The 17,448-nt window shown below is 39.5% G+C and overlaps 1 protein-coding gene across 10 annotated transcripts in view; it reads right to left on the minus strand.

Annotated features, from left to right (window-relative positions):
- Nucleotides 1-12,570, minus strand: part of ADAM23 (ADAM metallopeptidase domain 23) — a 66,104-nt gene extending 53,534 nt beyond the window's left edge. For 6 of the 10 annotated variants that reach the window (XR_011680354.1, XM_071434708.1, XM_071434709.1 and 3 more), the window contains exons 1-3: nt 12,148-12,569; nt 10,884-11,110; nt 1,901-1,977 (exon numbers count right to left, since the gene is read on the minus strand). Coding sequence is in view for 9 of the 10 variants with exons in the window: in XM_071434708.1 (XP_071290809.1) it covers nt 1,901-1,977; nt 10,884-11,110; nt 12,148-12,301 (458 nt within the window). In the remaining variant the exon portion in view is untranslated. Of the gene's footprint in view, nt 1-1,900; nt 1,978-10,883; nt 11,111-12,147 lie in introns of all 10 variants that reach the window. The other 4 variants (XM_071434705.1, XM_071434710.1, XM_071434706.1 and 1 more) reach the window with 1 other exon arrangement.
- Between the last annotated feature and the right edge of the window lie 4,878 nt (nt 12,571-17,448).

Genomic DNA, 17,448 nt, shown 5'->3' on the forward strand with positions numbered 1-17,448 from the left:
GCCATGGAAGAAGCCACTCAGGCATGGTCTTGAAGAGGTTCAGCCAGAAATTTAGAACAGATAAGAAGTGGTAAACAACATAATTTGTCTCCTGGGAAGGAACAAACTTATCTCAGGATGTCTGCCCAGACTTGTGGCTATGTGCAAACAAATGTGGATATCATTTTTATGGAACATTCAGGGAATGTGCCAAGAGTAGGAAAGGTGAATCAGGACATAGCCTGTTGGAAAATGGAGAAGATGTGGCCTAAAAAGGAGTCGCTAGTGTAAGCTGCAAGACAGTCAGCTTGTTTGGCATAGCCTGGCACCTGATCACTGCTGTCTGTCCTATGTTAACTCCTACTTGTAGTACTCTCTTTGTGACCTTGCTCTCTATTCTGCATAGGTGTGATCTGCAAGGAAACTTGAGAGTCAGACAACAGCTATAGGGTGATCTGTATCCGGAAACACTAAGGCCTAAGACAGTGACCACAGCAGAGACCTCAAGCCTAGGCATCAGTATTGAATGAACCTAAAGCCTGTGTTAACATTTGTGTCAACAGATGTTAACGCAGGCTTCCCCTGGATCACAAGAGGGCTGGAGTACCTTTCACCAGCAAACTTTCAATTCTCATCAGCTGTGGAAGAACTTTATGAGTCTGTTTTCTTCTTCTCAGTGCTATCAGCATGTTTGCATGGTGCCAGTAAAGGCAATGTTTTTTCTTTGTCACTGTCTGTGTGACCAGCCATACCCTATGTACGCTGCCAGCTTGGGAATACGTGCACACACTCACTACTCGCTGGATGTGCAGACAGGAGCAGTGGAAAGCAGACCAAGAGGAGGAATTCCCTGTAGCTTAGAGGGCACTAAATATTGGTTCCCTTCACAAACATGTCATGATTATCCATTGGAATTACTATGAACAGTCCAACCCTCATAAAACAACACAGCCTTGCAATACACTCTAATTTTTCCAGAGCCTAGAGAACATCCAGTTATATTAAAGCTTTCTTTGTCCTTCAATTGTGACGTTCCCATAAATCATCTTTTGCCAGACACTCAAGACTTCACAGTTTAAGACCAAAAAAAGACCTCATATGAACCTCAAGACCAGAGGACTACTTTTTAAAATTGTTTCTGTAAATTTGTTTCTCCTTTTTTAAGTATGCCTAGTCTCAAGAGAAGGGGCAAATGCACTTTTGAGCATTACATTTTACCTGTCCAGTATTTAGTATGAATTTTATAATTCTACCTTATTCTTAAACTTTCAGCGGCCAAAAACATGTCATTACAATTTTTAGAAAATCATAGTTCCACACCTTCAGCAGTGATATAAAAGCATGTGGGATATACACAACTAAACCACCACTGCCCTGTATTACAAGTCAGTTCTTCTAGACCAAAGAATTATGTAAAATTGTCTGTCTTACAGCAAACAGACTTGAGCTGCACCTTTCAGCACAGCCACACCATTAAGAGTCCCATCTCATTAGGAACTTCATCACTGTAGTGACAAAAACATGATTTCCAGATCACTAAAGATGAGCTATTCATACAAGTATTTACAGTATTTCTGCACACTGACTTGAGCAACTAAAACATCTCATGATAATTCATCAATTAGTTTTTAAAAAAAGCACAAGAAAATCCACACTTTGCAAACACTACCAGTACTAGAATTTCTCCATCTATCACAATTTATTTTACCATGAACAATAAAATTTTAAGGGTATCTACTTTATGGGTGTCAGCAAGCATTACTGATATCTTACATAAAAAATGTTAAATGTTGTTTTGTATTAATAAACTTGGATAACAGCATCTTTTTTCAACAGATCTTGGAATGTTACATGCCCTGACCTTGTACCACAAGATGATAATAAGAGCAGGAGTGAAAGCAACCTCAAATCATGCACTTACTTATTCAGTGTGAGGTCAAGGATGAATTTAGAGCCAAAGGCCTCAATCTGGAAACTTGCCTGGGCCAGATGTACAGCCTGTAAACAGAAACACACAGTTGTCAAAATATTCACTGAGATTTAGATAATATACAACAAATGTGACTGTGAAAAACAAAGTTATGGAAAATATGCTTATTTTGATGAATCTCATGGGCATATGAAAACTTTTGCCCTTGTACCAAATTCTCATTCGAAAGGATTTTCCTTTTTAGAGGGAAGCAAACGGTACCTGAAAAGTGTACTTTGAAATACATACTCATCCCTCACAAAAAGTAAAGAAAAAAAAGTTTCACAGAAATGTCTATATTTTGCCATAAGCAGATGGCTGTGTAACATAAGCAATGTAGTATACTGTTCTTTGAATTTAGTTATTGCAATCATTCCCTTTAAAAGGCTGAAATAATTAAAGCATTTGTAATACACACTTTCAAATATGAAAATCATGGCAAGGCTCCTATTACATATTATGAAAAACTCCTTCAATGTAATCCCTTCACAATTAATGGCTTTGTACTTGGCACTGTAGCTAAATCAGTACAAAGAATACTGATGCTGGTCAACATCAGCTTGTCTTGCATAGGGAGTTAAGTTTAACTTCAGGATATTCAGTTCTTGTCAGATAAATTGTATTCTTTATTTTTCTCTATACTGTAATAACTGTAGCCAAAGACATTTAAAACATGCTTATCCGTTTTCTAGAAAAATGGGGAAATGATAAGAGATGATCCAAGAATTTCTTTTTGTGAAGAGCTGTTCTGGCAGGGTTGAAGAGATTAGATCTGAATTTCACAGTATCTTTCCTGATAATATTCTAATAAAATCATGCTTACTTATACACTAATTTGATACAGTATAAATAATTACACAAAGCTGGAATATTATGTCTAAGCCCATTAGTCAAAAGACAAAAAAAACCCTATTTTTTATTAAACACCACAATTAACCCTCAGGTATGTCACAGAAAATATATCAAGTTCTAGCTAGTTTACAGCATAACTTAAATAGTATGAAGGTTAGCTTTTATGGTTACTTCTGTTCTCTTTTGGAAATTTCTCCACAAAGGATAAGTTTTTTATGTTTCTCTTTCATTCTTGCACTACACAAAGTAGCACTGATTTTAATCTTCCTTCTCAGCAAAGTTATTAATCATCTTTCAGAAAATTCTTCAATATAATTTTTTTAAATTGCTATTGTGACTAAAATCAGCTGTGACATTTCCTGTAATACTTTATCATTCTTTGCTGCCAGAATTATAATTTCCCTTTCAATAGAGTCACAGAGCTTTATTGTTAAGCTTCTTTTTTAAAAACAAAAGTCGTGTACAAAAACTTTAAATACCTTTTAATGCCATTAAACAATCTTAGCTAAAGGCTGTTTTTCTTCATTAAAAAATACAATTACTCTAGATGTGAATTAAAGAAATAATATTCCTAGCTGATATCTAAAATCATAGAAGCAAACCACTACTAAGCTTTCTCTCTGTTCTATTTTTTGGTCAATGTGTATTGCTGTCTCACCAGTTCACCAATTTTCTAACACTGGCCTGGCAGATCTGAGTTTACAGCTGCTCTGAATCAGCAGAGCAAAACAGTTTAAGTATAAACACAAACAGGTGGCATGCTCAGAAAGACTGTGCTGGCATATTCATAAAAATAAAAAAAAAGAGGAAATGTCGGGTTAAATACACGCCTAGTAGGAAAGGCTTTTCAACCCCAAATCCACTTTTTTTTTACAAATGAAATAAAGGAATAAGTATCACAAGGAGCTTTCCAAGCACCTGTTCATGACAAAAACCTTATTATGTTTTCAAAACAAACACATGTATTTTTTTTTTTAAAGTGTGAGAATTTGTTACAGGAAAAGGGCTGCAATTACTTTTGTGCCATAAGGATTCCACTTAAGAGATACAAAAGCTACTGCTTTGAATCTCCTCCACATGTAACATTTACCCAAAAAGATGTGTCCTCATATATATGCCACAAACAACATTTCAACATTAAATATCTGCAAAATTTACAAGAGCATGAACTATTCCATTAAGATAATTCTGAAACATGAGAAGTCTCTCCCTAGGCATCAGCTACTGATTTCAGTGACAGCTAGATGGATGACTAGTCTGACCTGCTACAGCTTTCCTGTTGTCCAGCCAAGACTGTTCAATGCTATCTGTGTATCACCCTTCAAGCTTCTAAGCCATGAACCATCTATTCTTTATCTTTCTGTAATTTCAAAGTATTAAAAGTAGTTTTTATTCCTGGTCTGCAATATCATAAAACCCCTTCATCTTGCAGAATTACATATAGCAGCATTGCTATTTCTGAAAATATTTCTGTGTATAACACTACTTGCTATCTATTAGTGTGACTCACTAGCAGATGCAGCCTGTACACAAAAGCAATTGCTGCAAAGCAGCTGACACTAATTTGATGACCTGCAGCAGGGCATGTTCTCCACCAAACTCAGCTGAAACCATGGCTTACAAAAAGATTTTAAATCCCTGCAGTTTAGCAAAAGCACTGTTTTGAAGTCAGGTGAATGCAATACACTGCTGCTACAGCAAATACAGATTCTCTTAATTCAGTTTAACTATAAATAACCACTCCCAAAAGCCATAAACCAGCTGAAGGTAATGAGACTAAATATCCTATCCTGAAACATTATTTTCCTGCAATAAGTTAGCATAGAAAGCAAATTATAATCAGGTGTTTTAAGCATTACAAGCATCATGTACCACAATGATAGGAGGAAGTATTTCAGAAAAGTATCTGCAATTCTGTTATCCACCTTATAATTTCACTGTATTCTGTCATCAACTACGGTGTAATACAAATACCCGAAGAATAATCTGAAATAGTGTTCTTCTCATTGGCATAGAAATATAAATTCAAACAAGAATATAATGTTAATCAGCACATATTTTGAATATAGATATTTTTGCAGGAAAAATATTAAACATCATCCTCTCGTATGGCTTGCGCACATGCAAATGCTCACACATGCATAAGTATTCTTCATTTACACAAAGAGGAGACCAAGTTCCTTTGTCTGTGTTTGCTTATCATCTAAAAACCTCTACAGAGGTTCCTGCTTTGACAGCTAGAGCCTATTCCAATGGCAAAGCTCCAAAATTATATAAAGTTTTTCTTCAGCAAAGACTTACTGATGATGTATAGCAATGCGGGTTGGAGAAAGGTCTGAGTCTCTCAAATTCTTCCTGTCCTCATACCCAAAAGACCTTTTTTTTCCCCTATTCTGGGAGTTCAAATTACTGGTATAGTCATTGTAATAAGAGATTCTTCATACTAGGGACATTCTAAGAGTGTTATAGATGCTTACGCAAAGTAGTAGCTCTCAGGGTTTTTTCCAAGCTAAAAATTCATATGTGTAAAGAACTCCAGTTTCTTTCAAATCAGTCATTAGGTTACAGTATTTTTCAATATAAAAATGGCTGTAACAGGACTCTCAGTTCTACTGATCTACGTCACAACTTGAATCCTTTCATTGTTTTCATTATCATATGTGAGCATCCTTTGTTGATAATTCACTTTTTTCAGACTTTTGGGAAATTTACAATCATCATCACCAAAAATAAACTACTATATTAATTTTATTTTCTTCACAGTAAAACTATGCCCAATGCAATAATGTGTTATCCCTTCAAAAATACTTTCTGTCACAAGCCTTTGAACAAAAGTAACAGCCTTATTTAACTGACTAATGGTAGCTATGAGTCTTTTGCTATATTCATGCAGATACCATCTCCAAAGGACAAGCTCACTGCTTTTAGCAATCTATTTTTTCATACAATTCTGCTGACTAAAATAATGGCCAAAAGCTACCTCTCTGAGTTTAGAAGCTGAGCAAGAGGTTTCATCACTCTCATTATGGAAATAGAAATGTAAGTCAGATTTAGATGGAATTTACACCATCAAAACAGTTTTTTGCTCTAGACCTCCATTCTAATAATAGCCTTAGTTTTGTCACAAGTCAACATGACTTACTACACATTAGCTCCTAATCCTGCTCTCAGCTTGTTGGCCTATCCTCAGACCCCATACAGAAACCATTCCCTCTTCTAGCATTTGGTTACATTCCACTGTGTGGCACATCCACCGAAACAACCTTCCACTACTCCCTGGAAATAAAGCATTTCATATTGAAACAGAATACATAAATGTCCCAGCAGCACGTGAAAACTGATGTTTAAAACATACAGCATTTCAGAAAATCTCTTGTTGATGATTTGTCTCTGGACTTTAACAATAGAGGAGTTACTTTGATGCACTTGAACCCCAAGCCTCAAAGACTGTTCTTTGAAAGAACAGTCATGGGCATGTGAAAAAAGACCCCTGGAAGCAATGCTACTGTTGTGTATCTAAACCCCAGAGGACAGAACTCACCCTTCTCTCCCACCATGGCAATACTTAGATACCCTTCCGTAGTAACACCGGCCTCCAAAGCCATATCCCCCTTGAGGATTTTTTGGTAAGACTCTACAAAGTAGTGCATCCCTCTCCTGGGCCACTTTCCTGCAGTACTCAGCGTCCTGCAAATGCTAGAAAACCTATAAACTTCATGTATTTCTATTTCAGAACAAGGCATAGCAAGTACAAGTGTTGTGCTACCTAAAACTTAGGAATTAAACCTTTCATAGGTTATTGTGTGAAGCTCATGAAAGAATCCAGAAATACATTTAAAAAAAAGAACTTAAGAAGTTGTAGAAATAACATGACCTGCATTTCAGCTAAGAAACAAAGATCTAAATCTAGCTGAAGTTGGCATAAGGAAAATCTACTTGGAGAAACAAAAGACTGGAAGACCAATTTCAATACTCCTGTTAGTAACTACTGAAGACACAGAGTCAAGATAAGCCTTTTGCATTACTATAAATTCAATATAGAATAGAAAAAAAAAAGTACACACAATCTTCCATTTACAAGTAGTGCAAACTGAAGCTGCACCACAGAGAAAAAGAAAGAAAAGACAAAGCCAGCTGAAATACCACAAAGATTCTTCAACAACAACAAAAAAAAAACCAAACCTGCTCTTCTTTCAATACTGCTTCCTTTTAAATAGAAAAGAGTTGTTTTCCTTCATCTTAAGGATGTTTTCCTCTCAACTTTCACATGCTGCATACAAAAATTACATAGAGGACTGAGACAGCACTGTATCTCAACCTTTAAAGCAAGGCAACATAGCAAAAATTATTGCATCCACCTGGCAGGAGTATGTTCTTTATGTAAATGACAAACACCTGACCTGATCAGAAACACCTGGAGTTCCACCCCATGAAAAATAGCTCAAAATAAATCAAACTTTTTTAGGGAAGGGGGAACATCGTCATACTCAAAAGTACTCTTCCTTATTTTTTCCTCTTTAGGATCTGCAAAACAGCTTTCCTAACACCTCTCTCCTTCCCAAAAATCACATTAACAGCTTATAATTATGCATGAAGACATGGCTCCTTTACAGCTCCTGAAAACTTCTGATTCAGAAACTCTCCAGCAGATACAGTCAGCCTCCATATGAATCCAGTTTGAGTTATTTTCCACTCAAAATTTGCTAAGGTTGCCCTGGGCTCTGTTTCTCCAGCAATCCTATTATCTTCAAACACCTTGCATTGCAGGATTTTTCCTTCTGCTGGCCACTGTAAGGACTTGCTCCTAGCTTTTTGTAACAAGCTGTGCCCCATGCAGTCTTCCTGCTAGCTTCTAAAATCTCGAGCATGTAGCCTGTGAAAATGAACCAAAGCAGTCATCCAGTTCAATAAAGAGATTAACAGTTCCTTCAAAATACTACATCCACCTGCAGAAGCTTAAAAAGACCACAGGTGACTCAGACCTCTTCATCAATTTTATGGATTCCTGTGAGTTTCTTCAGTGTGTTTTTATAAATAGATGTTCATTTTTGAGCATTTTGCACTAAAAATAACTTCAGAACTCAAAACCAGCTACTCTTAATTTGACTATGAGGAAACAGGTACACAGAATTCAGAGTTTTCAAGCATCAAGTATTTAAAATCTGCCTTTTTAAGAGCACAAAGATAAAATAAAGTATATACTCAAACTCTGCCCCCTTGGAGATAGATCACTTTGTCAAAACTGTGGTGAACATTTCTTTCTTTTAGCAGTGATAAAAAGCTTTTTCCAAGAAGGAGGAATGCGAGAGGGTCTTGATGACAAACGCCTTCTCAATATGATGACATTTCACCAAAAGGGGAGAGAGAAAATCAGTACTAAGAAAGTAACTTATTATTTATGGGGGTTTTATTCTCTGCTACACTGTTCCCAGTGTTTAATTTCTACCAACATTTCATGAAGAACATTGCAGACCCTTACTTTTGGGACATGATTTTTAAAAAATATTTTAAACAATTTTACATAATTATATTTCTCCAACTTCTCCAATCTCTTTCTTCCCATATGCACATCATTTCTTCTAGTCTCATCCTCTCCTTATAGTGACTCAGCATTTCTGAGGCATTCAGGCCTAATCCCACAAACTTGCCATATTACATTATTCTGACCACTGTAGAGAAGTTCCACAGAAAGGAGTCTATGGAATATTATCAATAGTTAGGGACTGTTTCCACATCATATGCCTATAAATGGCGTATTAAGGTTGACAAGAAAATAGAGGTTAAAATGTATAGTCCCAAGAACAGTGAAAGAACAACAAAAATATTTTTTCCTCAAAATTTTCCATTCTACACATATAGAATAGAAGGCTGTCTTAACTTTTTTCACGTTATTAAAAAAAATCCTAACTACAGATGTCTTTCTTTACCTAACTATATTTTGTTATTTAATTGTTATTTACCTAACTACTTCTCTTAATTACCAGTAAGAGACATCAAAATCTCACAGGTAGGATTTATTACCATATCTTATATACCTTTATATTACCACATATACCTTTATATTACCATATATACGTCTTTATTACCATATATATCTTTTAATTTTGGGAAGGATAAAAGCCAGTATTGAAAAGAATCCCCCCACTAAGTCAAAGCCAACCCCTGGGGATCTTTCATAATCAATTGCATTGTTTTGTTTATGGGTTGTTGTTTGGGTTTTCTTTTTACAACATCCAGACTTCCCCCTGCCCCGATTAGTGCTCTACAGAGAAGATCATATAATATAATGTGATACCAAGACAATATAATATTAAGGAAATGCACAAGATGCAAGCTGGGGGTGAAGGCGTCAGGTACAATGACCAGAAGCAAGACATACAAAACTCCATCTAGACAATGAACATAATCAACTCTTTCCTTCAATTAAACATAAACAATAAATACAAAACAATCGAAATTTCATGCCAGAAGAATGAAGTCAATATAATGTCACTCTCCATGAAGGCCCAGGACTGAGGAACCCTTCTGTGGGAAAAACTGCAGTATTAGCATTCCCTGTGCTTAAAAGGGACACAGTGAGTAGAAAGAAGATCCACTTTACACAATAGTCAGCAGCAAGCATGCCCAAGGAAATCAATACCAATTCTGTCAGCACTGATTTCTGCAGAGCTTTACTCCAACACGAAGATACAAGGTAGGGCATAGGAAGGAACAGCAACGTTCTCGTGGGCAGTGCTGGGTAAGCACAGAGATTGGTAGACATTGTCCCCAGTGGATTTCAAACCAACATACAGCAACATGGAAGAAGCATTATTCCCAAAAGCAAGTCTGCAAGCACTTTTAAATCCCTTTCTTCCCAAGAGGGGAACAGCAAGACCTTGGTGTTCTAAGTGTATTTAAAAGAGTGGAGTCACTTGAAAGAATATTAGTTGTGAATGTAGTGTTCTCTTAAGTAGCTCCAGTTTCCAACAGAAAGCTTTTCTGTGCCAACCATAACATATTCATGTATTGAGATGCATCCAAAGGCACACACCAGTATCCATGTTCAATAAGCTAGGAAGCAACCTTTCTTCCTATTAAAAAATAAAAATTATACAGGTACCTCAACCGTTTTTTTTAAAGATTATTCAGTGCCTTCTTATTAACTCCACATCTGAAATGGCACATAATCAATATCAGTATAAGGACATACAACACGTATTAAATTCACAGTCTAAAATTTCAATGGGTGGGAACTCCATTATAGCTAAGTCCTTCAGTAATATCATACACACTGACTTGCTCTGTTGTCTCTTCCCTACCTCTTTATATTCAAACCATCTTTACCTTCACTTTACCTTTTACCCTGTAGGAAGAAATTAATTTTTTTAATTAAGATTTATAAAAATGGGACGAAATTAATTTAAAGGGTACTAAGTGATATTGTTTAGACAGGTTTATTTCTTTACAAAGTTATTCCCAAAACCAAAGTTTGTTCAATTCCATATAATTTCAGGAGGAAAAAAACCCCAAACAACTTACTAGGTGCATCCATACAAAATGTAATACTAGATCTTGCCATAAAATATGAAGAACGCAGATACTGTTTGACAAAAAATAGTAACATTTACAGTGGTCTTCACTGGCCATGCAGTGGCAGGAAATGAATGTTGCATTTATTAGGTAGTGCATGGCACACTCAAAGCTAAGTAATTTATGCTGCAAGTTTAGGATTCCAAAGAAGCTCCCTATGCAGGTACTTCTGCAGTCTAGAGCTATTTTGGAAGAAACATTTTGTTGATGGCTGTGTATCAAAAGTGAAGACACCAGAATCTATGCTGATTAGTCAAGTCAACCTCACATAATTCTCATTTGTTTTATCTACAGTTCAGTTTCTGAACCGTTCTGGAATTCAAAATAATTATCTTTAAGTTAACACAAGGGAAATTACATTCTTGTTTAATTACATGTACTCCCTTAATTCCTAAAAATTGTGGTAGGGACCACCATTAAGGCTTGAATATCTACAGACCAAAACAAACACAGTTTCACGTCACATATCACAGTTTTGAAAATTCTGCAGATGAGCCTCTTTTTACCCTACCTTGTCATGTTTCTGCTGGTGCCTTGCCCTGGTATCCAGGATATGGTAAGGGGTCTCAGAGTCTCTGTTGATGTAATAGATTAGTCTTGAAGGCAGTGTGATTTCTTTCTGGATTGCATTGCTGTAGCTGTTATTTTTACTGTTACTGCTGTTACTCTGTTGAAATGTACTCTCTTCATCTGCCAGTACTTCCTCTATACCACTTGCTGTTTCATTCCAGTGCAGGCCTGGGGAAGAAAGATATGCCAGCCATAAATTCCATGGCAGAATGTGTTTATTTCCATGAAAAAGCTACATATTTCCTTGCAGTTTTCTAACATTTTACTAATTACTCAAGCAAACAAAAAGATAGCTTACTCACTGAGCTAGATTTGATTCATTTTTTGCATATAAAATGGTTTCAGAAAGAACATTATTTATTTAATTGCATTAATCTACATTTTCATATGCATAGATTATAAATATTTTAATACTTCTCAACCTTCAGGAGGAAAAAATCCTCAACTTAATGGATATGTAGTTACCCCCTACCTCCTCTTGCATAGCTAAATTCTTTCACCAAAAAAAAAAAAATCTACAAAAAGCTAAGAATACTCCCAGTGTTGCTAACATACACTGAATTCAGAGTCCATGTGCACTGAATGCTAAACTTCCTATTATGTAAAGGTAATTGATTTCTACTTCTTTTAACTTTGACAAGAGCCCTTTACTTCAGTAGCAGCCTTTGAAAAGAAATCCGGTATCTTTCTTCATTAAAATTTCAAGACAGTCAATCAACGCGATGTAACAACACAACAATATTACAAGGTAACGGCAATGTACCAACAATAATAACATGATGCACAAACAGACTGCATTCAGAGCATTCCACATGTCACCTATAGACAACCAAGCGCAAATAAACAACAAAGCACACCCGAAAACCCGACCCCAAGCAGACAAATTAGCGGATCGCCGTCCACATGCACCGTGACACATCCAAAGCCCACCGGAGCTTTTTGTGTCGCATCCCTCACGGGCAGCATCCCTAACACACTGCAGCACCGGCACCGCACGTCCCTCTCCTTTGTGAAAGCAAGCAAGCCAGCGAAACCTTAACTGAGCCCCGGCTTACACACGCCGACACAGACACGTACACAAAGCTGGGAGCGGGAAGGGAGGAAGGAATGGTTGAAGGGAAATGGATGTTGCCGGGGTTTATCGCGGGGGACGACGGCCGAGGGGCCGCAGACACCTCAAGCACCCGCACCCCCGCCATACCCACCGGCGGCCGCTGCAGCCGCGCGGGCCCGGGGGACAGAGGAGCCATGGAGGAGCAGGAGCAGCGAGACGAGGCGGCCGAGGAGCGGCAGGAGCGCGGGGCGGCGGCGGCCGCCGCAGCCAGGCTGCCGCAGGGAGTTGCTGCCGGGCGGCTTCATGGCTCATAGCGCCCCGGGGCGGGGGGGCAGCGCGGCACAGCCCTCACGGCCGGCGGGCTCTGCCCGGGAGGCGCGGGCGGAGCGGCGCGGGCGGGTCCCCGCAGCGGCACCGCCCGTGCGGCTCCTGCCGCCGCCGCCGCCGCCGCGAGGGACACAGCGGCACCTCAGCGCGGGGGCGGGCGGGTCCCTGCAGCGGCACCGCCCGTGCGGCTCCTGCCGCCGCCGTGAGGGACACACCGGCACCGCCTCGACACCTCAGCGCCAGCGCGGGCGGGCGGCGGCGCGCGCGCACCTTCCGCGCCCGCCCCCGGCCGCGCGGCCCCGCGCACGCGCGCTCGCGGCGGGCCGGGCCGGGCGGGGCAGCGGCCGCTGTCCGATGTGCTGCCCGCGGGCACCGGCCGGACGCGGCTACCGCCGCTTCCCCGGCACGCCCGCGCCCCGCCGGTCGCGGGTGCCGCCGCCCGCTGGGCAGCCGAGAGTGAGGTGCTGCCTGCCGGCGGGGTGACCGCCGCCAGCTGCGCGCAGAGCTGCTCCGGGCCGGAGCGGAGGGGCGCGGCCGAACGGGCTGAAGCGGCAGCTGGGAGCGGGTGCGAGGCTGCCCGAGGCGTAGCGCTCAGACCAGTCCCCTGACGTGGGCACAGCTGCAAACAGCTGGGTTTGGGAACTGTTTTAAAGAACTTTCACGCAGGGTGAAATTGCTTTGAAATGCATCAGCCCTGAGCAAAGTTCGGAGGAGTCTCCGGAGCCATTGACCAGCAGCTGAGGCAGCTTTGCTCTCCTGAGAGCAGGGGCAGCGCTGCAAGTGGAGGCATTTCAGAGCAGGCAGTCCCCAGCCACTGCAGAGGGATGCACGAGCAGCCCCTGCTCCACGTGTTGTGCGGAGCTTCGGGCTCCCCCCTCTCCTCCCTCCCAACGCCTCCATCTCACAGCTCTGCTCCTTGCACCCCCCCGGCGTTCTCTTTGGTCCCTGGGCCCCGCTCATCCTCACTGACTGCAGCTAACTAACCCCTGCAATGAAGGGGGGTGGAGGTGAGAACCAAATGCTACCAAAAAAGTGCACAGATATTACAAAGAAAATGAATATATGCACAATAAACTAAGAGGAGGACTGCAGGGAGGTGCATGGTCAGATTCTGACCTGGTGTAAATCCACTCTGCGGTGCTGTGTTCAGCAGCAGGCAGGCTGGACCACAAGCACAAGGACTGGTGCATTTCTGTGCAGTGAATAGCATCTCTCATAGCTCCAGTCCAGCATGCCTGGGGTGAACCACCAAGATGAAGAATAGTTGCAAAGATAAAAATAACTTCAAAGAGATATAAGAAGATGAATCTGCTGTTTTGTATTCATACTGTGACTTCAGGAGTCAGAAAACCTGAGTTCAGAGACAGGTTTAGATATGGATTTCTTAGCAAACATTTTGCCCAGCAGACTTCTAATACCCAAGAACAGATATGCTTTATTTTGGTGCAAGTCTTGCTGCTGAGGAAATAAAGATGTTTCCTTTTTTTTTTTTGGTCTGGATATAGTTTTTTATTTGTCAGTTTATACCTTCTAAGCTGAGTCTGCATACCACATGGATTTCCAGAAAGATAGGTAGTGTTCTGTTTCACATAATTTCTCTACATTCCAGCCTGACTTCATTATCATTGTTAATTTAAAAGTATAAGCAGTTTTACAGATCATTACCATGCAGACTACTTCATAACAGTAGTGTTATTAGTTTTTAAAACAATTAAATCTGAATTATCATGCCAGTTAAATAGATGCTGCTTGTGGAAACTCAAAATCTAGGTGTGTAGCAGCAGACAAACACTTTGAAAAGACAGATCCATGTATTGCCAGGGGTAAAAAAAAAAATATAAAACTGTGGTCTAGGTCTAATGAGAAAGCTATACCCATTTTCTACATAAAATGGTCTTCCTTAAATCTCACATTTCCAGGCATTTTCCATGCAGCCCACCCAGCCCAGCTGTTCCTCATCATTAGATAACACTAGAATATTTCAAACAACAGCAGCTCATGTTTCTCCCCATAAACATATAAACAGAACAAAGGATCAGTTATGTCAATGCATTCAAATCTAAAATAAATACAATTTTAGAAAATAATTTACTAGCAAAGAGAAAAAGAGTAGAATGACCATGCAATTTAAAAAAATCCAGAAACTTTCATTACACACAAGAAACAGTCCAGCAACAATGAACACTGGAAACACCTGCTCTCTGAAACTATTTGGTCCTGAATTTGCCAGCCAGATTTTGAGGGTAGAAAATTATTTCCTTTTTGTACAAAGGTGGTCTAGGGAAAAAAATTTTCTCAAGTTTTTTTAACTCATGTACAAGCCTCCAGCAGAAACAATCACCTGAAGAACCATCTAAAGCATGCATGCTTACTCTCCAAAGCCCTGATGGACATCTAACTCAAGCTGTGCCTCATAAACCTGCTAGAAACCTTCAGATGGTCATATGCAGTTCACAGAGCATAATCAGCTCAAGATGAAGTGTCCTACTACAAATGACAGCTGTTTTTTGTTTGGGTTTTTTGTTTGGTTTTGTTTTTTTAACGTGCTTTCAACTTTGAAAGACGCTATGAAATAATCCCAGATATATTGCACTGCAGATGTCTGAAAACAAAATACCAGAAGCATGTATCATTGCAGCATCTGTATCCAGTGAAAGAAATTGAAACATCTAAGTCAGAAGCACACAGGAAACAGCTGACAGCTGGAGCCTCAAGACTGGCTGGGGAGCAAATGTGTACCATACCAAGGTACACACATACTTTCCATCAGGGGGTTAAATAGACTTTACATCACAACTTCAGATGATTGCCCAGAGGTTTCCAATTCCTTCCTCCTTTTTCAGGGTGGGGGGCAGTGAGCACACAGGATGAAATTTCGTAGTGTCACAATTCAAATAAAAAAGGCTTCAGATGCAAAACTGCTGATTATAATCTTGGCTGTTTATATTGATACTCAGGTGGAAGATGTTGGTCCAGACTCTGCTAACCCAGCCATAAAGATAACAAACTTCTAACACAATCAAATGCCTTTTCTAATGTCACCTGAAAAAAGCCACCATATCACTTGTCCTGGGAAAATCTTTATGTAAAATATGGGTTTAAAGCCTAAATAATACTTACAAAGCCTAAGTAATACTGATCTTTCTGAGTGAGCACAAGACAGTATCTTACTAGGAAACAAAGATAATTTCTAGATTTCAACAGTAGTTTTTTATCTAATATTTTTTTTCGAGGATCAAATAAGCAAGTAGAATATTCCTAGATATTCCCACATAGAAAAACTGGTTTTTGTTTTAACAGGAAGAGGACTATTTCTGTTGCAGATGGAATATGAAGAAGACAAATTCAGCAGATGAAAACATGGGTGACTGATTTATCAAAAAGTCTTTGCAAGGATGCCATAAACACAACTCAAATTTACAACAGTGATGTTCATTAAGAGAGGAGTAAAGCACAAGCATAGTCTGTCACTTTGGCAATAACAGGTGATTCCAGCTGGGCAGCTCCAGACTGAGCCTGGCAATGAAAGGTATAAAAGCCATGGAGTGCAGGCAGCACAAACAGCATGGCAGAAGCAGATATTGCTGAACTCTGTCCCCAGAGAAGAGCAGAAGTCAGGTCTGATTCTGATTTACTCACATTACTGCCACACTAGCAGGCTCAGCTAGGGTCCTGCTTTGCTCTGTGCTGTACACACAGGACAAAATGACAGACCCCTGTAAAGAGAAATTTCCTTTTTATTTGCAATAGCAAATAGCCCAGCCAATGCTGTAAATAACAGAAGAAATCTAACAGCTCTAGGAGGGGTACCAACCATGCTGCAAGTCTAAAAAGTGGTAATTACACGGGGGACTTTGAACAATAGAACCTCATTAGCTGGCAGGTAAGTAATGCACACAACCTGTAATCTGCATGCAAAGAGGGTGATAGCCATTCTCTATTTCTCAACAGGGGGTTAACAGCGAAGACAAAGCTGTACTGAAACTTCATGCCACCCATATTTCCTTACTTTGTATCATATGCAGTGTAAGTATGGGTAATTTATACTGAGAAGAAACCTGGTAATTGCAATGAACAATGCACTGCATTAGCATAACTGGTTTTAATCATTCATATTTGAATACTCACCAATTCTCCACGTTCAGCTATTCTTAAAGAGCTCCACAGTAAGTAGAGTGAAAGGGAATATTGTTGTTAGAATTTTTTGTAATGATATGACCATTTCTTGCTACACATCCCACCACCTAACAATGCAGCAGCAACACAGCATTTAGTCAGAAAAATCAGTACTTTTCATTTATTCTATTTATTTTAGCCTCTTTAAATACTTTTCAGTAACTGAGGGAGCAGGGAAGCATTAAGTGATACAGTAATGTGAGAAACACATAAGACATTTTCAAGAAACAGAGCACTGACTCTAGATTGTTCAGAAGCAGACATCACTTTCCAAACTGTAGATCTAACAGAAATGGGTTTCCATTACCCTTCACTTTTCCATTTTTGTTTCAACCTCATACACTTTAGAGGAAGAGCTTTCTCCTGCTACTTCCTGGTTCCACAGAGCCCAAAAAACAGTTTTCCCATCTATGTACAGTAGTGGAACTATGTACAATATTTGGCACAAAACTATTTTAAACACAGCAATACTATAGAATAAAATACAGTAACAAATGTCACTTTTTCCTCAGAACTGTCACTCATTTATTGAGATCTGTGTGCACATCTTCGTTAATAACTCTGCTCACCAGTGGTACTGCACAAATGAACTCTTTTGTTGAGCACTGTATGTCCCAGCACTCCAGGGTAGAATATACACAGTAATTAGGATATACTTGCCAGCCCTCTCCCCAAAACACTGTGAAATATTAATGTTAGGTCAAGTGAAGAAAGTAAAATGATAAAAGAATATATCTTACCAGTGTTCAGCAGGGAAGGAAAGGGAACACAGATGTGCTGCTAATAGCAAAGGGGTCAGAGAGTTTATTAATTGCAATTCAAATTGCATCCAGGTGAAATTTGAAATAAATTGTTTAATTCTGGATGCAGGAAAAATTATTTTGAATAAATGTGCTAGACTAATTTCAGAATTAATTCACTGTGTCCTCCTGTACAATTAACTAAGCCT

The sequence above is a fragment of the Agelaius tricolor genome, unplaced genomic scaffold (genome assembly GCF_023055355.1).
Source record: "Agelaius tricolor isolate 1412-34295 unplaced genomic scaffold, bAgeTri1.0.p SCAF_10, whole genome shotgun sequence".
Lineage (NCBI taxonomy): Eukaryota > Metazoa > Chordata > Aves > Passeriformes > Icteridae > Agelaius > Agelaius tricolor.